We start from the raw sequence: 22,974 nt of genomic DNA, 5'->3' as shown, positions 1-22,974 counted from the left end.
GAAATGACGTGCACTTACAGGGATGAAAGGGCCATCAAAGCCCCGATGTATCCTACATAAACAACACAATGTGTCCATAATGGTAGATTCTTTCATAAATTGTCAGCAAATATCAAGGCCCTACTGGGTGTCTAACAGCATGCTTTCTGCACTTTGATAAATAAGAAGTATAATTCAGAAACAGCCATCAGTATTAGTCTACCCTTTCTGTTGCCCCGTTTGGATGCACAATTAATGTCCTTCAGCACTTAATATTTTCAGAGTGCTAAGAAAGTATTCCATAGGTAGGACTGCAGCAGGGAAGCACTAAGAAGAAAATGGGTAAATGGCAAGGCATGTCGTGACTCCCGGTTCATTCACCTTTCACTGCTCCCCACTCATTTTAGGTCTGTTCTCATAGAGGGCAGAGGTCTGTAAGACCAAACTCAAGGAATTAATTCATTCTAGCCAGTTGTATGCCGTGGTACTAGGGTTACCAAATCGAAAACCAAATCCGTTGCCATCAAGTCGATTCCGACTCATAGGACCCTATAGAACAAAATAGAACTTTCCCTTAGGGATTCCAACGAGCAGCTGTTGGGTTCCAACTGCCGACCTTTTGGCTCACAGCCAAGCTCTTAACCATTACAAAAAATCAAAGGGACCACTCTCACTGCCCTCATGGCTTTAAGAGTATATATAGACCACATGGGGACACCCCCCCCAAAAAATCATTGAACACGTGTGAGGAGCATGCAGGTGTGTACATGGATGTTAACTCAGAATACAATGACGGCCGAGTGCCCTGTGGTTAAAAGCTGAGCTGGGATCAAGCAGTCTCATCAAACACTTATTCTCTGCCCTCCTGCTGAATCAGCTAAATACTCCAGCCTATTAGTAACAAGTTCTTCTAATGAGAATTTAGGCATGCAGTTTCAGACAGCTTGAGGACTGAAAAGTCTAAATGGGTTAGAACCCAAACTAGATCCAGGGCTGCCCTACATCAGCCTTCAAAGTAGAGTTATTTCTTGAACTAATTTAGCCTCCAAGTAGGGGGCTAGTGCTCATCTCTCAGAACAGAATACAACTATATCTGTTTTTCTGTTCCCTTTTATATAGCACAGTCAGCTTTTAATTTTGCTCTAAAATGTACATAAATATGGTTCTTCACTTTCATCAGCCTGAGGGATAAATACATCGTATTTACTCTCAGGCTTATGTCAGGGAGGATATGTTTTATAAATGTGAAGTCACAGAAATGTTACGCTAGAAGGGACCTTAAAGGTAATTTAGTCTACCTCCCCTAGTTGAAATAACTGTGACCAATTCATGCTAAGGTACTTCCCAAGGCCACCCAGGTAGTGACCAAGGTGCAGAGTCAGCCTGGGGTCTCCTGACTCACAGGCCAAATTAGGTCTTTCTGCTCTACCATACGGCCACATAAAATGCCTGTCTTTGTTGTGCTCCTGAAGCATTAGATTGATTTCTTCAACAATTCTACGTTCTTAGAACCTACCATTTTCCAGGCTTTTTTTTTTTTTAATGTATTAGTTTAATACTTTTCTCCTAATGCTCAAAATATATCTGGTTCACATAGTGGTATACTAGAAGCCACAAGAAAGGAGGCTAAGACAAAGAGCACCTAGCTTTTATTTCGTGTTTCTCTGTTTTCCACCAGTGTGGCTTAGGGCGCGTCACTTACCTGCTCGTGCATCTGTTTCTTTATTTGTGAGACAGAAACAACCTCTGCCCTGCCTGCCTTGCAGTTGCTGTGAGGATGAGGAGACCACGGGTGCAGGCACTTTACAAACTGCGAAGTGCAGAAAAGTCGTATTTTAAATTGTAGTCCGTATTTTGAAGTATTTATTCTAGCTTGAGCATTAAATTCAGGTGTAAGTAAGTGCTACTGTGTATTGTGCTCTCAGTCAGACGATGTCAATGTTTTCCTTTCAGCAAGTGAACAATGGCCTTACCCTTAGTGATCTGCCTTTACACATGCTGAACAACATACTATACAGATTCTCAGATGGATGGGACATCATAACTTTAGGTCAAGTGACTCCAACGCTGTATATGCTCAGTGAAGACAGACAGTTGTGGAAGAAGCTTTGTCAGTACCATTTTGCTGAAAAGCAGGTAAGTACGATGGCAGAGACGTCGCCCTCCAGATTCCCTGAGTTGAGTAGATACCTCGGGGGTGTTTTCCCACACACTGTACTTAAGGTACATTTTTAAAGAAGCAAGAATAACCACAGTTCGTTAAAATTCCCTATCGTTTTTTTCTGTAGATGGTAAGTTTTTCAAATGTAAAAAGAACCATGGGCTAAAAATAGCCCAGAACAAAACAACAAAACCAAACCTCTTTTAAAAGCAATAGTGTATCAAAATCATCGGTTTCTTTTCTTTTCTCCTTAATTTGATGAATTCCAGTTCTACCTTTTATCAAATTATATATCTTATAAAAAGTTGTTTAAACTCTTTGAGACTTAGTTTTCTGTTATCAGTTACTAACACATCATTCTTCAATTTCCAAAGACTAGTCCTTCAACTTTCTGTATTTCCTACTGCCTTCAAGAACCCGTGTGGGAAGCAGCACAAAGTACAGCGTTATGTATACTTCCTAGGGGTCTTCTCCCATACAATTGCTTACTTATTATCCAAAGTTTAATCTTGTTGCTGTTTCTAGATCACTGCAGAAATCATTCATCCACTCATTTATTGCACAAATACGTAGTGAGTGCCTGCTGTGCTCAAGGCAAAGTGAAGGGCAGGGGTGATAGAGTCAGGAACAAGGCAGGTATGGTCCTTACTCTCATGGAGATCACTGTCTAGAGGAGGTTATGATAAGTGCGATGCAGAAGCAGTGTAGAATTACGTAAGCATTTCACAAGTGGACAGGGAGGGGTAAGGGAAAGTCCTTGAGAAAATTAAGGTAATCTAGGCAATAAGCAGAAGCAAGAAGATTCTAGGCAGAGAGAACAACTTGTGTAAAGGCTCTGAAATGGAGAGGAGCATTGTATACTTGAGTTGAAAGATAACCACTGTGATAGGAAGGTAGGTGCTGAGGGGACGTGACATAAGTGAAGCTGGTACGGTAGCCAGGGGCCAGATCATGCAGGTCGTTGAGGCCATGCTATGGATCGTAGTCTTCATCCAAAGACCTTAGAAAAGGCATTGAAGGGTTTTGAGCAAATTTCAATTTTTTAATTAATGATTATTTTATTGCTGTTGTTGATTCGCAGCATAGACCAATTCAAGTGTCTGAATGTATAATTCAGTGACATCGATTACGTTCTTTGAGTTGTGTAACCATTCTCACCCACCTTTTCTGAGTTCTTCCTCCCCCATTAACATAAACTCACTGCTCCCTAAGTTTCCTGTCTAATCTTCTGAGTTACTTTTGTCAGTTTGATCCCATATAGATAGGTCTTAAAAGGGCACAAGGCTCAAGATCCTTCTTGCTCTTGTTTGAGGAATAGGTTGAAGTGGAAGGCAAGGACACCCATGAAGAGACTATCCCAAGAAAGACTAACAGACGGTCACAAGAAGGAGTGGTGGCTAGGGAAATGCAGAAGTGGACAGATTTGAAAGACAGGAGATAAAATTGGTAGGATTTGATGCTTGATTGGAAATGAGGGTGAAGAGGAGTTGCGGGAGTTGCTCAAGCCAGGTTTCTGGCTTGCAGGCAGTTGTGGACAGCAGAGCATTTCCCTGCAGTGGGGAATGCCAGAGGGGCTGATCAGGTTTGGGGATAAGTTACAGGTTTGGACAGGTTTGAGTATGATGCTTTTTAAATATCTAAATGAAAACAGTCAAGTAGGCTGTTGGATATTCTGTGGAAAGATCGAAGCTGGGGTTGTAAATGGAGACTGAGCAACACATAAGTGGTATTTGAAGCCATAGACTTGGATGCACTTGTCTACAGAGAAGGAATAGATTGAGATGAGAAGAAGAGCCTTGAGGAGCTCCAGCCTTAAAGGCTGAGTAAAGGAGCGTAAACTACAAAGGATTAAAGAGGAAAGGCACTAGAGAGGTAGGAGAAAAAACAGGATACTGAAATCCACAGAAGCCAAGGAAGAGTGTCCAAAGATGGAGAAGTGTCAGCAGCTGCTGAGAGATTAATTACGGTGAAGACTAGGAAATGTCTATTTGATTGAGTTATACAGAGGTTATTGGTGGCCTTAGCAAAAACCATTCTAGGTGGGCTTGTTGGAAGGAGCAGAGAAACTCAGATATTAATTTGAATAGGAAAGAAATTAGATTGAAGCCTAAAATTCGGCATAGGAAAGGGGCGATTGAATTTTCTGAATGGAGAATTTAGCACCTAGGAAAAGGTGAATAGGAAAGAGGGTGAATGAAGGTGTTATCTGGGATGGAGAAGAGAAAGGGGACCCTCTCTGTTTATACAACTTACCTCGAAGCCTCCCTCTCACTGGACACATGCTGTACAGAGGACAGGGAACCCCAGTAGAACTCATGTCTGTTTTGGGGTACTCCTTAGATTGTTTTTGTCATCCTTTCGCCTCTATCACCATATCAAGGCCTTAATAACTGTTTGCCAAATAATGAGAATGCCAGTTTTTTTTATAAACCTATGATCTGAATATAGTCTAAGGATATCTGTTGGCCATTTGTGAGTTGTTTGTATTTCGTTAAATGAACCATTATACAGAAGTTAAATGTCTCTTCTGCACCAATATTTAATGTCATACCAGGATAGTTAGGTTGTAATTAGCAACTAGCACCTACAGGTGCATCTCGTTTGCACATATTTCCTTGTCTGAACTCTAAAAACACAACATTAAAACCTTACTTCTCCATCAGGGCTCAGTAACCAACTGTAAGACCCTGAAAAAAAAAAAAAGAAGTGTATCAAAACAACTTTATGAAAATGCTGTAGGTTAGGACGCATCCTCCAGGTGAAAACTGAGTCCGTATAAAGGTTGGACAGATACAAAGAGTCTAAAATAATGTTGGGAGGGAAGTTGCCTAAACACTCTTGACTTGAGCATCTTGTTGTGGGTGTTAGGTTTGAGTTCAGGAAGACCACAGCTGGTCACTCCAGAGAGGAGTGATCTGGGGCCAGGAGAGCTCTCTGCGTAGCTGCCTGTGGGTGCTGGTGTGGTGCGGGTTAGTGAGAAGCAAAGGTCAGAGCCAAGCAGTTGTTTTTACTCTCAAGGAATTAACTTTGTGAGCAGTTATTGGAGGATACAGAAATTAATATAAGCAGGCCTGTAATTACTTTTCTTTTTTTCCTCAAGCTGTCCTTTTAAATTTTTACCAGAAACAAGAATCTCCTTATGGACAACATCATAATTTCAAAACAAAGTACTCAAAGCCATGATTAAAGTATGAGTATTTTACCCAAATGATTTTTTCAATTGTAAAAAGTAAAATATGCTTATTGCAATAACAAAAAGTCATAAAGACTAAGTACAGTGTTTAAAAAAGTAAAAGCTCCCACCACTTCCCAAGGGTGGCCACTGCGAGGGGTGTCATACGTGTGTTTCAGCTTTATACGTATCAGGCATGCTTATAAAATTTATCTCTCTACACATTTATTTTTTCCCTAATTGAAATCATATCAGTTTCTAACTTATTTTTTTGTAACAGTTTTATCGAGATGTATCATTCATGTATCGTATGAGTCACCCAATTACAGTGTACAGTCTGGTGGTTTTTAGCATATTCACAGTTGTATAACCATAAGCACAATCAATTTTAGAATATTTCATCACCTCAAAAAAAAAAAAACCCTGTACCTTTTAGCTATCAAACCCCCTCCCTCCATTTCCCCGAGCCCACCCAGGCCTAAGCAACTACTACTCTACTTTCTGTTTTGTCGTTGTTGTTAAGTGCCATTAAGTTGGTTCCAACTCATAGCCACCCTGTGTACAAGAGAATGAAACACTGCCCAGTCCTGTGCCATCCTCACAATCATTGCTGTACTTGAGCCCATTGTTCATATTCTGGACATTTCATGTAAATGAAATCACATAATATGTGGTCTTTTGTGATTGGCTTCTTGCACTTAGCATAATGTTTTTAAGATTCAACCATGTTGTAGGGTATATCAGTACTTCATTCCTTTTTATGGCCAAATAACATTTCATTGTGTGAATAGACCAGATTTTATTTATAACACTCATCAGATGATGGAAATCTGGGTCATTTCACCTTTTGACTATTCTAAAGAATGCAGCTATGAACATTTGTGTACAAGTTTTTGTGTGGGTATATGTTTACATCTCTTGAGTGGAACTGCGGGGTCAAGTGGTAGTTGTATGTTTAAATGTTTTAAGGAACTGTCAGACTCTTTTCCAAAGTGGCTGCACCATTTTACATTCTTACCAGCACTGTATGAGGTTCTGATTTCTCCAAATCCACGTGAAGACTTATCATCTGACAGTTTTTTAACCATCATGAGTTAGTGGGGTAAAGAGGTAGCTCACTGTGGCTTGGATTTGCATTTCCCTGATAACCAATGGTGTTGAGCGTCTTTCAAGTGCTCATTGGTAATTTGTATATCTTCTTTGGAGAAATTTCTATCCAGATCCCTTCCCCCTTTTTTAACCAGGTTTATTTGTCTTTTCATTACTGAGTTGTAAGTGTTCTCTGTATCCTGCATACAAGCCCCATATCAGATACATGATTTGTGTGATTTAACTTAACATGTGTGGGCATCTTTGCAGATGAGGATGTTTAAATTTTCTAGCAGCTGCTTGGTATTCCATCGTACAGACATGCCATAATTTATCTGATTAGTCCCTCATTGATTTAATCCAAGTAAGTGGTTTAATGGAAACACTGGTGGCGTAGTGGTTTTTTGTTTTTTTTGTGTGTGTGTGTGGCATAGTGGTTAAGTGCTATCGCCACTAACCAAAAGGTCGGCAGTTCGAATCCTCCAGGCGCTCCTTGGAAACTCTCCTGGGGCAGTTCTGCTCTGTCCTATAGGGTCACTATAAGTCAGAATCGACTCGACGGCAGTGGGTTTTAAGTTGTTTAATTTCAAATAATTAAATGTTTCATGCACTCCATTTAAAACTGGTTTTGCGCCTAATCCTGTGCTTGGACAATCATCTTCTGCTGATTCTGAACAGAATTTTGTTTCTGTCTAGTTTTGTAGACATTTGATCCTTTCAGAGAAAGGCCACATTGAGTGGAAGCTGATGTACTTTGCGCTTCTGAAGTACTACCCAACGAAAGAACAATACGGCGACACGTTGCATTTCTGCCGGCACTGCAGCATTCTCTTTTGGAAGGTAATCCTTTCAGATACACTCTCGGAATGTCAGGGTTTACCCTTGGTCAGGTAAATGAATCACCTGTATTTTAAGCGTAAAGGTAAAATAAAAAATAGAAAATACTATGTGTGATAAGAAGGGTAATGAGACGTATTTCATCTAGTATTGGGACAGGGGAGCAGGTGTTTGTAAAAGTAAAATGCATAACTCGTGTTTTGAATCAGCAATGTTGAAAACCGAATTGTTTTGTCACCTTTTTTTCCCTTAGATAACCCTGTTTCTCGCTTTTATAGACATTAGTGTAGAATAGGCATATGCCAGGGAGCAGGGGAGGTGGGAAAGCTGCTTTCCGGCCCCCTCTCCCGTTTTCTAGTCCTCGGCAGGAATTCAGTTCCTGAGGTGGATAGCTTTTAGGTACAGCAGGCTCTGGAATGTCTCTGCTAATCCTCTGAGGAAAAGGGATTTAAGATTTTCCCCACCCTCTTCTGTAACCTACGGGAGAATTCTCTTCACTGATTTCCCCAAAAAGGAAGTCTGGTGGTGCAGTAGTTAAACTCTCGGCTGCTAATCAAAAGGTTGGCAGTTCAAGCCCACCCAGTGACTCTGCAGGAGAGAGACCTGGTGACCGGCTCCCATACAGATTACAGTCTGGGAAACCCTATGGGCGGTTCTGCTGTGTCACACTGGGTCGCTAGGAGTCGAAAATCTGGCTTGATGGCACCTAAAAAAAAAATTTCTCCAACCTTGACCTACAGCCTAGAACTCTGATAATTAAATTCTTCATTTCCTTCAGTTGTTTTCAGAGACAGTCACCCACCAGTGTCTTCAAGCAGAAGTTTACTAGTTCTCAGAGTTAAATTCTTAAAGCAAGGAGGTCAGTAAAGAGTTAATCCAGTGACAGGAAGGTCTTCAGTCACAGACTTCAGAGTATATGCATCATTTTCTCATGAATTTGATCAGAACAAGACTGTCGTTACCTACCTGCAGGTCTAATCCTTTGGGGAAATTTGGATTTGGAAGCATCTTCAGTATCTACAGAGTAACTTAGGAACCCTTCATCCTCTTACTTCCTATCACTTGCTTTGCTTTTCATTATCCAGACCATGTCTCTGATAAAAATGCACAGAGGTAAACTTATGTATACCATTTCTTTGGTACAATTTTATTTTCTTAACGTGTTTTACCTGAATGCATCTCCATGGCTTGCCTTGACTTTGAGTATATTTGATGTTGTGAGATTTCACTGGAGAAAAAAGAGGCTAAACTATGGAAGCCTGGCCCCCAGAGTGGCTCTTGTCCTGTGCGGGTTCTCTGTCTGAGCCTGGCAGTTCCTTGCTGTTCCTCAAGGGGGAGCACCGCCTCCCAGACAGGTCACAGCCCCAGCCCAAGCGCAGCCCCGCTTCCTTCAAACCTGCCCCTTTCTGTGATGCAGAGGGAAATAACCTTCCTGCTTGACAAACACCGTCAGCTCTTCTGGTAACTTCTTGACTTTTTGTATGTATTAGGTGGACCATAGCAATAGCAAGCTCTAGATTGATGGAAAAGAGACAACTATTTTGAGTTTTTTTTCATTTCAAATTACATTTATAAAAACTGTGACATGCTTTTAAGTTACAATCCATGATTGAGCAGAGAGTGGGAAAGATTCAATTTTCTTGTATTATTTTAATAACACTTCAATTTACTGTATCAAGGTTAAGCAGCATCATGGGTGATTACTGACGCCACCATGCATGAATAACCTAGGAGATTTTTATTTCTAGTTTGTTTTATCCAAACGAAACCAAATGCGGTGCCGTTGAGTCAATTCCGACTCACAGCGACCCTGAAGGACAGAGTAGAACTGCCCCACAGTTTCCAAGGAGCGCCTGGCGGATTCAAACTGGCAACCCTTTGGTTAGCAGCCGTAGCACTTAACCACTACGCCACAGGGTTTCCAGTTTGTTTTATATCTTAGTGTAACTCCCCACTGTTTTGAAATTAAAAAGATGGAAGACGTAAGTTTTTGCCAGTAGTCCACTTGCGCTGCAGGACCTTGTCCTTCAAGAGCTCCCTCGTGTTCGCACCCTGGTGCCAGGCACTGTGCTAGGTGTTCAGTGAACGTCTGCTGAGTGGATGAACCAGTAAGTTAGGAAAATCAGCCAGCGGTGAGACTGCAGGTACACGGAACGGGGGGCACAACACATAGCACAGGGTAAGATGTCAACACACGCAGAGGCCAGCGGGTAGGACAAAATAAGACCGAGCATGTGGAGTCTGGGGCTTTCACCGGCTTTGATACTTGACCTAGAAGGAACTGTACTAACCTTTCTCTGCAGTTCCTCCTGGGACTAATACCCTGTGCTTCTCTGTAAGGCATTAATACTGACTGAAAACACATGCGGGTATGTCGTCAGTGATGTAGTTAGATGAGATGCTGTGAATTTTTACTTTGAATTAATTCTTCTCTGGTTTTATTTTTCCTTCTGAGAAGACTGTTTTATACTCTAGAAGGACTGGAAGCAATGATACCTTTATGTGCGCTATAAATTAGGGAAAAGTGCTATTCCGGGGATAGAAGTCTTCCAGTTTTCCAAGTGATAGAAGCAGTATTTTTCTCAGAACAATATTTAAGACTATTGGAGCACTCCCTTTCTGCCAACTAACTAATGAAGAAATAATGACTCTGTCCTTAATTTTGGTGTAGTTAAGCAGTATAAGTATCCTGAATCGTGGAAATTATGATTTTTTTTTCAATTGAGAGATGATTCTGGCTTTCCAAAAGAATTTACCTGCAACTTCTTTTATTTAGTGAACCTTTTTATTATACTTAATCGTATTACCAAAAAAAAAAAAAGGTCTCCTTGTATTTTCAGATTCGAAACATTCAGAATCTTGTTCTTGGAGGGACCGTATGATATCACACGTCACTATAGCAACAGGATCGGTCTCGTTCCATTTAGGGCCTATTAAGCCCTCATCATGCTACAGCTTTTTCTGCCATACATCATTCCAGAAAGACATTGATTGCAATCAGCTTTGTCATTTCTGAATCTCTACATAAGAGTGTAAAAAAAAAAAAAATCAATCTCTAAAATTTCTGGAGGAGCTGATTTCCTAATTTAATTCCTGAAAAAGTCAGGTGCTTCCTGCCTGGCCTCCCAAGTCGACTCGTGCCCAGCTTAGCTTGAGTGGCAGAGCAATGTGGGAAAAGCACAGATGCTGAAGTCAGGCAAACGGGGATCTCCAGCTCCAGCACTTAGTATGGTGTGGTCACGTGCAAGTCACCAGTCTCTCCAGACCTCAGATTTGACGATGAAATCTACCAAGGAGGATTAAATAATATTGCACCCAGCACATAGTTGGTGCTCCAACAATGGTCCCCACTATGACTATTCATTTTCTTTAACATCCCAATAATGTTGGCTGAGAAATGAAAAATACCCAGCCTATTAAGAAAAAAGGGAGGCTATGGGGATTTGTTTTTTTATGGGGATTTGGGTGAATCTAAATTGTTACCAGGGCTCTCAGACTTGAAGGACCTGGCACCATGGTTGTGCATCCTGTTCTGTTTTATATCAGATATTTTATCAGTTTTCACAGCACACATGTGGCGTCCTCTGGCCAGCAGCTGCCAGGCTTTCTGCTCCAAGCCGATTTTCCATCTGTTCTGGCTTAACTGTATTGGAGTTATTATTCCAATTTTTCTACCTGCCTTTATCAGAAAACCTCTAATGTGAAAGGAAGGGAATATCTCTCCTAAAATATAGAGCATTCCCTCTATAGTAATTCCTCTGGGCTGATCTGTACAACCAGAGACTACCCAATTCTAGGGTCTGACGTAAGTGGCCCTCAGAAGGGTCCCCTGAGATGACTACTCCCCCATGCGGGGCAGACAGAGTTTGGACAATCTAAAGGGAGTGTCATTGAGAAGGAGGAGAGTGGGAAAGTGCAGTCACTAAGGAGTTAGATACAGAACTGTTTTATTCCTTACTCCTACTCATTCTTCCAACTGAATTTCTTTACTTTTCAATTTAATAAAGCCTTAGTTAAAAACAGTAGACTTCTAGGGTGGGTTGGAGAAGAAAGCTTGAATCCAGGACCAGGATTCAAGACTTCAAGACTCAGGACCAGACTCTAAGATAAAACAGTACCTGCCAGATCCAAAGTCTAGCAGCCTTGGCCTTTCTGTGAACTGTTTTCATTTGACTAGCGTTAGCCAGCCGATCACAGATCTCCTGTACAAGGATAAGACAGAAGACCCCTCTAAGTCATACAGCTAGAGATAGCAGAAAGAGTATTGGAGCAGTGGCCAGGAGACCTTATTTCTAGGACTAGGGAGCAAGTCGTTGAACTCATCTGAGCCGAGGTTTCTTCATCCGTATGGTGAGAAGCTTAGACAGAAAGACATCTCAGGTCCCTCTTTGGCATCTGCAGAGGTCAGAGTGTAGCTCCCAGTCCCAGGGAAGAGCTAAAGGCAGGACTACTGGGCAGCAAGGATGGCCCTTTCAGGTGCGTAAGTCAGAACCAAAGCTTTGTAGCTTGAAGAGCTCACTGGGAGATAGCAGTAAGTCATGCATTTAGTAAACATTGAGCAACTATTTTGTCCCAGGCACTGTGCTAAGTGCTGAAGAAAGAAGCATACACAGAACAGGAAAAGCCCCAGACCCTGCGTGGCTGCTCCTGTCTCTTCCCTTGCTCCTGGCCTCAAAAAAAGTATTAGTAGCAATTTAAGCTTCTTTGCACAGTGTTGACTTTCTTACTGCAGCATACTACCAAGAGAGAGAAGACAAAAAAACAATTTGAAGTTTTAAACGGTGCCTTTTCAAACATATGAGGATATGGTCTGAGTATAGGAACTTACTAGAACCCGTAGCCTGTGAGTCCTGCTAGTTTGCTATTCTCGTAATTTGTTCAGATGATAACAATTATTTACTGAACGCCTGCTGCGTGCCCTGCACTCCATACAGTATTGATATTTCTCATAACATCTGTAAGTATTGTTCCTGTTTTACAAACGAAGCAAATGATTTTCAGGGAAGTTGAATAACTTGCCCAGGATAACACAGATCCATTTGGCTACACAAGCCTGCTCTTTCTACTTATCATGCCCTGAAATGAGTCCTTTCTTTCATAAATTTCTTTAAATAAACAGTGACAGACTTACATGCTCAAATACACACATCTTGTAGAAAAGAGCTCCCGTCTTTTTGACTGGTAGAAGTCTGTCCTTCCGGATCGTCATCTTGATGCCCCTGCTCTTGGATTTGGAGCGGTTCTGTCTGACTGTTTCCACTACACCTGGCCTCCTGGGGCCACGATCAGCCCTTGGTCATCCTTCTGACAGAGGTGTAGGAGCACCAGTTCTTCCCTTTGTAAGCCCACAGGCAGCTTAGTGGTTTACAGGTTTAGTTTTATGAAGAAAATAAGGTAAACAAAAAAACAACGTGAATGGAGGCCATTTATTACAGGCATTTAATTTGGTCTGGATTAATGGTGGCCTGGGCCTAGCCCCATTTCCAGGTCTGGCAGGAACCTCTATCTTAACTCCACCCCAGACGTTCATTTGATGTCAGACTACCTTGTAGTTGCCTTTGGCACCTGCTGTTTGCAGCCCTGGTGGTACAGTGGTTAAGAGCTTGGCTGCTAACCAAAAGGTCAGCAGTTCAAATCTACCAGCTGCCCCTTGGAAGCCCTATGGGGCAGTTCTACTCTGTCCCGTAAGGTTACTGTAAGTCAAAATCAACTTGATGGCAATGGGTTTGGGTTTCTATTTTTTTGGTTCTTAGCCCGTGTGGAGCTTATCCAGGTCTGCCTAGGTTGGCCTTCGGTCCCCAGCCCCCTGCCTGAGGAGGGCAACCTGCTCCTCCTGACAGTTTCCACCCTGGACTCTGGCCACCCCGCTGACTCAGGCACTCCTTCGCCGTCCTTGGCAGTCAGCACCATCAAACCCCACAAGTCCTGTCGTCACTCAGCACTTCCATTTTTCAGTCTGCCGTATGTTCTGCAGTATTTTGTTAAGACTGGCTCTAGACACCGGCAGCTCTCTCCAGATCGTGTATGCCTCCTGTCAGCCCCTCCTGATGCCCAGGCTCTAACAGGTGCCTGCGTTCCCACTGGTACACCCACTCACTTGTGCTTTTCCATGGGTGGTTTCTCCTTCAGCCCATTTACAGAATGTACAGGATGGGTGCATGGTAGGCTCAAGGATCCGCCTGACGTTCTCTCACACAGGTTACCGTGTCCATACCATCCACTGCCTGCTTGGTGGTCGACAGTACTTCTGACTGGTCTCAACTCAGCCTTACCTGTATCCGTCCCAACCTCCCAGCATTAGCTAGGCGTTCTGAATGTGCACCATGATGATGTTTGGCTGTTAACGATACATAACTCTCTTAGCCCATAGTTCATCATGGTCAAAAGGTGAAACCACGACAACAAAAGAGGCTGAGCACAGGTAAAACAAGAACAGCAGAATGTTTTAAGTGTTGAAACTAGGTCATTCGTAAATAGGGATTTGTTATCCTACTCTGCTTGATTGTACATTTGAAAATTTCCATTATAAGAGGTTAAAAAAAAAATTTTAATCTATGTTTACCTAAGAGCAAAACTAAGATTTCATATCTTTTGATTCTCCCCATCAATAATAATGACTTTAAAAAGCACATCTTACTTTTCTTCTCCTTCACCTGGGATTTTAAATACAGATAATCCAGAATTTTAAACCAAATAATGAAAATTGTTTCTTTTTAATCATATCCTTTTAAAATGATGGTTTCCATAATTTTTGACATATCATATTTTTTTAAAGCCCCAAACTTAGACAAACCAGGTTCCTAAAATGTCATTAAGTACAAGGCTCTCAAAACTATCCACTAATTTGATCTCTGATGAATAAAAACTTTTTTTAAAAGTCACAATTTCTATATTAAAATTATTATGAAACTTGAAAAAAATTATCTTTGATGTTTGTGTTCAGATTTGTATCATATTTATAATTAATTTACACACGTTTGGTTTTCATGCTCAGCACCGTTCCTTCTGCATCACTTTATTAAACAAATATGAGTGCCTGTAAAAAGGGAGCCGGGAGCCTGGAGCCGGGAGCCGGGAGCCGTTCTGTTGTCACACCTGATAAAACCCACCGAGTACTAACCTCTTCAAAATGAGTTAACAGTATAAAATGTTCAGCTTTTACTGGGACAAGTCCAGAACTGCTCCCAGCCCTGCAAGGGTCCCATAACGCTCCAGAGACCCTGAAACCAGCTCTTCTCACTTTTTCCTAACCCGCCCAAATCCCCCCAAGATCCTGCTGTGGAGGCCGGTCCTGCCTCTAGCTACACATTTACCTGTTTCCGCTCTGCACCCATTGACAAGCTAATTCCGCCTCCAGAATGCACACATGAGGGACCTTTTCACAGCAGCCACCCCTTAGCAACAACCTCCCAGGGCCCACAGGCAGCATTCTGTAAGAAAACACCAACACTCGTTGAAAACATGTCCTATTTTAAGACTGTTAGACCCTATGTTCACAAATAGTTTACATAAGTTAATACTGTACTACAAGCAGCTATTAAATAAGTTGTTAAATGGACAGAGACTTAGCGAATAATTGTATTGATTTTTCATTAACTGTAATTTCTATAACTGTATCAGCAAAGTGGGGCTGTTGATCAGCATTTAGAAATTCGTCCAGTCACACAAAAGGGATAAAACCAAAAAAACACCCCCGCTGCCCTCCAATCGATTCCGGCTCATAGTGACCCGATAGGACAAAGTAGAACTGCCCCGTAGGTTTTCCAAGGAGTGCCTGGTGGATTCAAACTGCTGATCTTTTGGTTAGCAGCCGAGCTCTTAACCACTGCGCTGTTAATTAAACAGTATCAGTATTGATACAGTGATGAACCATATAGTTATTCATTCAAAAACTACAAGTTGTGTGCTTACTATATGCAAGATGGTGGGCTGTGGACCAGGTAGGTAGCAGTGCTGCTTCCTGCCATCACCACGCTTAACAGTGGGGCCCGTTGATGGGGACTGGAGAACCAACTCTCTGACTGGGAAACAGCCCATCTGATGGCCCTAGGATTATTGTTTCCCATTATCTTGAGATACAGTCTTCAGAGGAAACTGCTACTGGATGGAAGGTTTCTTCCCTAAATTCAGTTCACATGGCTGGTTTGCAAATCAAGACTACCATGGTCTGCTGTATCTCCCTCGTCTACATATATCTACACTAACAATTTCATATCTATACTGAATCCTCTGTCTTAGGACCAGGCACATGATGACAGATCCTTCATTCAATGGATGTTTCATTGGAGTACAATTATTTACCCATTTACCCATGTAAGAACTACACCGTAAACTTAAAGGTTAACGAAGCTTAATGATTGATACTACTACCAGTTGTATGGAAAGAAATATCTTCGAAATTAATTGTTAAATGTTTGATCCAGCACCAATGTGAACTAAAAGAGAAGATAATGAGGAATATGTTAAGGAATCTTTTTTAGTTTACAAAGAAGATACTTAGACCTCAACCCAAACAGTTAAACCTAAGCAACTTAAAACTCACCCCGGCTTCTCTTGCTCTAAGTAAACAACACTGAAAATCTGAAATAGCATTTTGTACTTAGAAAATAAAAATACAAAATAATTTGCCAGAGGGTCTGTATTAATTAGCAATTACCCTTACTGACATGACCCTTGGTGGTGCACTGGTTAAGTGCTTGGCTGCTAACCGAGAGGCTGGCAGAGTGAACACACCTAGCCGCTCCACAGAAGACAGACCTGGTGAGCTGCCTAGGAAATCCTGTGCGGCAGTTCTGCTCTGTCATGTGGAGTTGCTGTGAGTTGAAAATTGACTCCATGGCACCCAGCAACAACAATCCTTACCGAAAGTAAGGAATAATTCAATTTTTTTAATTTGTAAAGAAATCCCAAGAAAATACAGACAGTATAAGATCCAACCGTAACATCAACGTGGACTAACGCAGTGTTCGAACTAGAATGCTTCCAACTGGGGTTAGAGTGGGCGGGCAGGAAAGTGAGGACAAAGACATGCCCGAGACAGGATGCGTAGGTCATCCGTGCCCTGCACCCCTCACTAAATAACTAAGTCCACTGAAGGTGCTAGCCGCCTGTCACCTTCTGGAAAGAAGAGGCAAGAGAAGAAAATGCACTCATGGAGACGATTTTAGCAAAGCTAGGCTAGAGCTGATGCTGTTGACAACGTAGTCTTTTTTTGTGTGTAACTCTTTGAACAGCAATCTTTTTTTGTTGTTTAATGTCGAAAATAGAGCTGGCTTAGACTTTCTAGCTGACGCTTTGAGAAAACAGACATCTAAGGTAGACACACACCAAACAGAGACTTTTTCTGCCAACTTCCAGATAGATGGCACTGTGTTTAGGATCCTGGTGGGATCTAGAGTGGGACCAGGAGTCCTGGGGTGGTGCAAATGATTAAACACCCGACTAGCAGCCGAAGGGTTGGTGGTTCGAATCCACCCAGAGGTGCCTCAGAAGACAGGCCTAACAGTCTGCTCCTGAAAGGTCATAGCTTTGAAAGCCCCGTGGAGCAGTTCTACTCTGCACACACAGGGTCGCCATGAACTAGAACTGACTGTGCGGCCACCAGCAACAGAGTGGAGCTTAAGCACTCTTTCTACAGACCTCTGCTTTTTGGCTGTCTGGTCCGCTACAGAAGATTTATGCTGTAAATAAATGATACTATAAATTATTTAAGGAATTATTCCTCATTACTTTCTACCCTGCTAAATAGTTACTCCTTTTCCATACATGCATTTCTTTATTGTTTAAAACTAAGATCTCCCTGGGGAGTAAAAGCCATTTAATTCACCTATTAGTAGGAAGCTAAGTTTTTTTTTTTTTTTTTTTAATTGCAGCTTATTTGTCTTCTGTCTTTTAAGGCCACATAAAGGACTAGTGAGCTTTCTTCTCACTGAAATAAAAAATAACTACAAAGAGGACAATTTGGGGTGTTCTCCCATCAGACCCATGTGTGTTATGTTGCAGTCACCAATCTCAGATCTGTTCCACTGAGACATGGGCTGTACATTTATTCTGTTATTTCACGGAGTACTACTGGGTTCCTAGTATTTGCCTGAACAAAACAGAGTGCACAGTCGTGCCCTCAAAGAGCTAACATTGTATGGGGTGTTCATTCATTCAACCAGTATTTACTAAGTGCCTACTATGTGCCAAGGGAGCCATGGTGACAAAGTGGTTAAAGCACTAGACTGCTAACCAAAGGGTCACCGGTTCTAAACCACCAGCGGCTCCGCAGGAGAAAGATGGGGCCGTCTGCTTTCATAGAGATTTACAGCCTTGGGAACCCTGTGAAGTCACTGAGTAGGAACTGACGCCAGTGGGTTTGATTTTGAACTGTGTGCCAAGCAGACAGTGTTCTAGGTTCTGGGAATATATAAGTGAGTGAAACAGTCAAAAATCCCTGCCCTTACAAAGCTTAAATGAAGACAATTTTATAATTAAAATTAAAAAAATGCGTCATGTTGGATAGTAAAAAGTGCCGCAGAAGAAAAAAGCAGGACGAGGGAGATGGAGAGCCCCGAGCTGAGGAGGAGGAGAGCCCCGAGCTGAGGAGGAGGAGAACCCCGAGCTGAGGAGGAGGAGAGCCCCGAGCTGAGGAGGAGGAGAGCCCCGAGCTGAGGAGGAGGAGAGCCCCGAGCTGAGGAGGAGGAAAACCCCGAGCTGAGGAGGAGGAGAGCCCCGAGCTGAGGAGGAGGAGGAGAGCTGTTACACGTGGTTTGGTCAGGAAAGGCTGCACGAACAGAGTGTTATTTACAGACCACAGAGACATTTACACAGTGACCCTGCACAGATCTGGATGCGAGAGTGAGCCATGCAGATGCTCGAGGACTGAGTCCCCCAGAGGTGGGAATAGCAAGTGCAAAGTCCCTGAGGAAGGAACCCACTGGCATGTTTGAGGATCAGCGAAAGGCCGGGTGTCAGGAGTGTAGTGAGCAGAGAATGGTAGAAAACTCTTGACCAGTTCCCTGTGTGATAACTAGGACAGCAGGAGGGACAGACAGGCGACTGTCATGGTCCAGGCAAGAAATGGTGATGGCCTGGCCCAGGCAGTGCAGCAGTGGAGGCAGTGAGAAGTGGTTGGGTTGAAGGAACAGTTGATGGATCTGCTGACAGATCGGTGGTGGGGAGGCGTCTGCTGCCCAGGCCATGAAAGTAGCAGATTGACACTAGTCTTGTATTGAGAAACAATAAGTAGAAACAAAAGCATCAAAGAAGATGGAGTTTGGCTGCATGACTTTTTGGCATACGAGGAATCTAGTCAACGCGTATGATTTAGCATAAAAAAAAAAAAAAATTAGCATAGGGGTTTTTTTTTAAGGCCCTCAGAACGTTAAGGAAAGAATAAATGACATATCCAAAAAAACTAGTATAACTTTTTAATTATAAACTATCCATGGTAATATCAGCATTACTTTGTATATTTTTCAGTGAACAATTTTGAAGATTATTTAGCCCTGAAACCTCATTAGTTATCGATTTGAAATTTTTCAAAGGAAATGGAAATATTTATCATTGTCTTAAGACAGTGTCTTCAAGTTGTAGGGGTCTTTGAGATGTCTGATATTTTCTTGTATGTTTGCTTTTAATAATATTCTGTGTTGACAAATTTAGTTACTTGTTGTTTTTATTTTCATAAATAATATGCATTAAACCTGAATGTCTAAATACAGTCTGGCTCTTTCTAATCTTAACTTTTCCTTTTCTTCTTTTTTTTTTTTTTCTCTCCCTTTACTGCATTCCTTCCTGATTCTTTCTTCATGATCTCAAAGGACTACCATCTTGCTTTATTATTCAAGGTACTTCCATATTTTACCACACATGCTGTGTTTGGAACTAAAAAACAATGAATTATGGTACATCTCACGTACATGATCCTTGCCATTACGTAGTAAACCAGTGAAATTTAAATTACAGCTTAGCACCGATTTAAGCTCTGATGCCCAGAATTATCACCTAAATACACATTGTATGTATGTGAGCAGAGGTTAATGACAAACTGAAACCAGTAAAAGAAAATCACAACTCTCTTGATTATTTCATCTAGAATCAAAGTATTTAATGAAGTTATTTTGTAGAACAATGCTTGAGTGACAAAGCACAGCCTTACCGGAAAAATGTAGACTTTTTAATAAAAATTTCTTATTCAGGTAAGAGACACCACAAGACAGTGCTTTAGGACTGAGAACACTGCCAGGAAGGGACCACTTTGAAAGAGAAACCATTCTACTTCCCTTCCGTAGCCTCTCATACTCAGACCCACAGCACAGGGTAGAACTGGCCCATAAGGCTTCCAAGCCTGTAAGTCTTTCCAGAAGCAGACTGCGACATCTTTCTCCCACGGAGCAGCTGATGGGTTCCAACTGCCAACCTTTCAGTTAGCAGCTGAGCACTTAACCGCTACACCAGCAGGGCTCCTATGAATCCGAATCAACTGGACGGCAATGGGTTAATCTACCTCTGAAGGAGCCTGGTGGTACAATGGTTAAGCACTCTGCTGGCAACCAAAAGGTTGACAGTTCCAACCCACCAGCAGCTCTACATGAGCAGAGACCTGGTAATTGCTCCTGCGGAGCCCTGGTGGCTCAGTAGTTAAGTGTTTGGCTGTTAGCCAAAAGGTCGGCAGCTCAAATCCACCAGCCACTCCTGGAAACCCTATGGGGCAGTTAGACTCTGCCCTGTATGGTCGCTATGAGTCGGAATCGGCTGGACAACAACGGGCAATCTGCCCCTGTAAAGATTACAGCCTAGAAAACCCTCCAGGCCAGCTCTACTCTGTCATATGGGGTAGCTGTGAGTCACAGTCAACTCGACAGCACCCAACTACAAAACAACAACATAGCCGCTAATTCCCATTTGCCTGTATTCTTCAGGCTTCTCAAGGTTTAATCAGTTTTCTTCCACAACATATTTTGTTTCTTACGTCATTTTTCCTACTAAGTGTAGTTAAGGATCTTTAGTTGAGTGAGGCCTCCCAGCCTCCCTGGATCCCTGCTCTGCTTGGCTCCCTCCCATCTGTAACAGAAAACACTTGCATACTGTGCAATCTGGGAGCTTCAGGGTCCAGCTGAGGCTTCCTCTGGGCAACTCTCTTAGATCTAGGATTTCCCATTCCTGGCCCAAGAAACCAGGCCAAGGCCTTCCTTCCTCCCTGCCTGCTTAAGGAGCCTTTGCACGGCTTCTAGGATAGAGGCAGTGTGCAGCCAAGCATGAATTTAAGGGATAAATGATGGAGGGAGGGAAATCTGCGTAAAAGTGTAAAATAAGAATGGGGGAAGAAAGAAACGCACGGTTGGGAAGAAATACACAGAATGTCAGAGTATTTTCCAAGGGAAAGCATGGCCAGGACTAGCGTGTCAAACAGATTCAGTGGTTTCACACTTTTTGCTACGTTTGTAGGTTCTGGTGCAGCATGGTGCAATGACTGGCAGTCATGTTCCTTTAAACTTAGAGGATGTTATTTTCAAGGACATACTCCGAGGTCATCAGTCTTTTGATCTACTTGGGTAGAAATTCCTGAAGGAAATCTCTCTGTACTGATAAACCAGCACTGCATTTGGTTTAATAATTCTAATCAAAGTTATTTCTCAAATACCTTTAAGAGATGGGGTCCGGCGTCCATTTAAACAGCCAGTGGCTGTTGACGGCACCGTGGTGCCTGACCTGTGGATCTCACCTCACCCCGTCTCTCCCCATTGCAGGACTCAGGACACCCCTGCACAGCTACGGACCCGGACAGCTGCTTCACGCCTGTGTCTCCTCAGCACTTTATCGATCTCTTCAAATTCTAATGCGGCCCTCACTGCCCTCATCGCTGTCTCCACGAAAGGTCGTACCTGTGCTTTTTTGTGCAATAGCTGGTAGTAAATGTTCTCTGTGATTAAAAGTAACGACTGGATGGGTGACAGGGAGGCATCCTGTGAGGCCTGCATGCTAGAAATAGCAACTATAGGGTAGGAAGGTACTGTTGGATATTTGAATCTTTGAATAGGGTCAGGGATCCATGCAAATCTTTTTCTTCTAAGCATATTCAGATTTTCAGTTTTGCATATTTACCAATACGGTTCAAAAAAGATCACTTCTCAGAATCACTTTCTGTGCTGAACTGACACCAATGGCCAAGAATATGCTTAATTGTCAAATTACAGTTTCCCAATTTTATACTCATTAGGGGTGGAGGACAAAAACAATTGATCCTTGTAAATACATCATGCAGAATATTTATTTTTCTTAAAATGTATTTTAACAACTGCGTTGGTTGTGTCCAAATTAGTTCTTTCCGAATACAACACGAGCATAGGGAAGCAGGAGCCATATTCTGTGTTGGTGTTCATCGACTGGGTTGTGAATTGTGCGGAGCGTTTTTAGCCTGACAGAGGTGTGCGTGACTGTGCTGTGCCCCTGGGCACTCAAGGACCGACAGCCAAGGCACTGCTGCTTCCGCGGGTGGCGCTGCCAGCTTACAGCTGAACCGTGCAGAGGGCGCGCCCAGCACCGAGGGAGTGCGGCTGCCCAGCCTGTGCCAAGCCCCAGTCTCGACCAGCCCAGGCGTATCCTCGCCTTCACTTGTACGGAACTACTTTTATAGACAAATAAATGGCGTTTATCTACTGAGTTAACTTGGTTTTGCATCTTACTGACAACAGTGGTGTTAGTGATTTTATACCATGTACTTAATTAACCTTTTAAACAACTGTTTTCTTTTAAAAAATAATCCATGTCCATTTTGGAATATTTTGAAAAGTATACAGTGTAAAAGACAATGTATCACCCATAATCCCGCCACCCAAAGCTAACTGTACTTGCTAGAAAGAATGTGAAAATTGTTCCCTGGCAGCTCTGGGGTAGAAGTGTGTATTTTCATCTTTGAATAGGGTCGGGGAACCCAGGCTAAATCATTTTTACCACCTTCTTTAAAGCAACTTTTTTCTTCTAAGCATATTAAAATTTGTAATTTTGCATGTTTACCAATTTGTCAAACAGTTTCACTCATCAAATATGGTTCATAAAAGATTTGGGGTTTTCAGAGTCATATTCCGTGCTGAACTGGCCAAGAATCTGCTTCTTAATTGCCCAATTATAGCTTCCTTCTTTTCCAGATGTGATATAGATACCCAGTGCCTCTGTGTATATACGTTGGAGTAAGAGTTTTTCATAAAATCATAAACATCCTATATGCCATTTTCGTTTTCTAACCTACCTGCTTTTTCAGAAAACACTGATTATATCCGTAAGTACTCTTTGAAAACAGTTTTTATTGAGGCATAGTATTGCTTCACCCCACGGAACAGCTGATTTTTGTTACCGAGTGAGTGACTCTGTGGTAAGCATCACTGTACGTCATCTTTGTGCATACGGTTACCTCCTTATGGAAACTCCTGGAAGCGGAGTCCAAGATAACGAGTCAAACATTTTTAAAGCTTTTTTAATGGTTCCAGATTTCTCATGAGAAATCATCATCTTTCTGAGTGAGGGAGTATAGGTGCCCTCCCCTTACGCTGGAAGCATAAATGTCGCTGGAGATTATCATTTGTTTTCTGTCTGTGCTATTTTACTGAGTGAAGAATGGGGCGTGAGGTCGAACACTTCTTCTGTACATTTGTGGCCCATTTGTTTTTATAAATTGCCTCCTGTGTGTTCTTTGCCAATATTTCTTCTGGGTTTTGTTTTTTTTTAATATATTTCTGCTTTGAAGGAGACT

At 42.3% G+C, this 22,974-nt stretch overlaps 1 protein-coding gene across 2 annotated transcripts in view; it reads left to right on the top strand.

Annotated features, from left to right (window-relative positions):
* Positions 1-22,123, top strand: part of FBXO25 (F-box protein 25) — a 74,858-nt gene extending 52,735 nt beyond the window's left edge. For both annotated transcript variants that reach the window (XM_049904661.1, XM_049904662.1), the window contains 3 exons: positions 1,933-2,115; positions 7,098-7,241; positions 20,975-22,123. In XM_049904661.1, the coding sequence (XP_049760618.1) occupies positions 1,933-2,115; positions 7,098-7,241; positions 20,975-21,064 (417 nt within the window). In that variant the 3' untranslated portion in view covers positions 21,065-22,123. The remainder of the gene's footprint in view (positions 1-1,932; positions 2,116-7,097; positions 7,242-20,974) is intronic.
* Positions 22,124-22,974: the final 851 nt, after the last annotated feature.

This window comes from Elephas maximus, chromosome 12 (genome assembly GCF_024166365.1).
Source record: "Elephas maximus indicus isolate mEleMax1 chromosome 12, mEleMax1 primary haplotype, whole genome shotgun sequence".
NCBI lineage: Eukaryota > Metazoa > Chordata > Mammalia > Proboscidea > Elephantidae > Elephas > Elephas maximus.
This window is presented reverse-complemented; position numbering and strand designations above follow the sequence as displayed.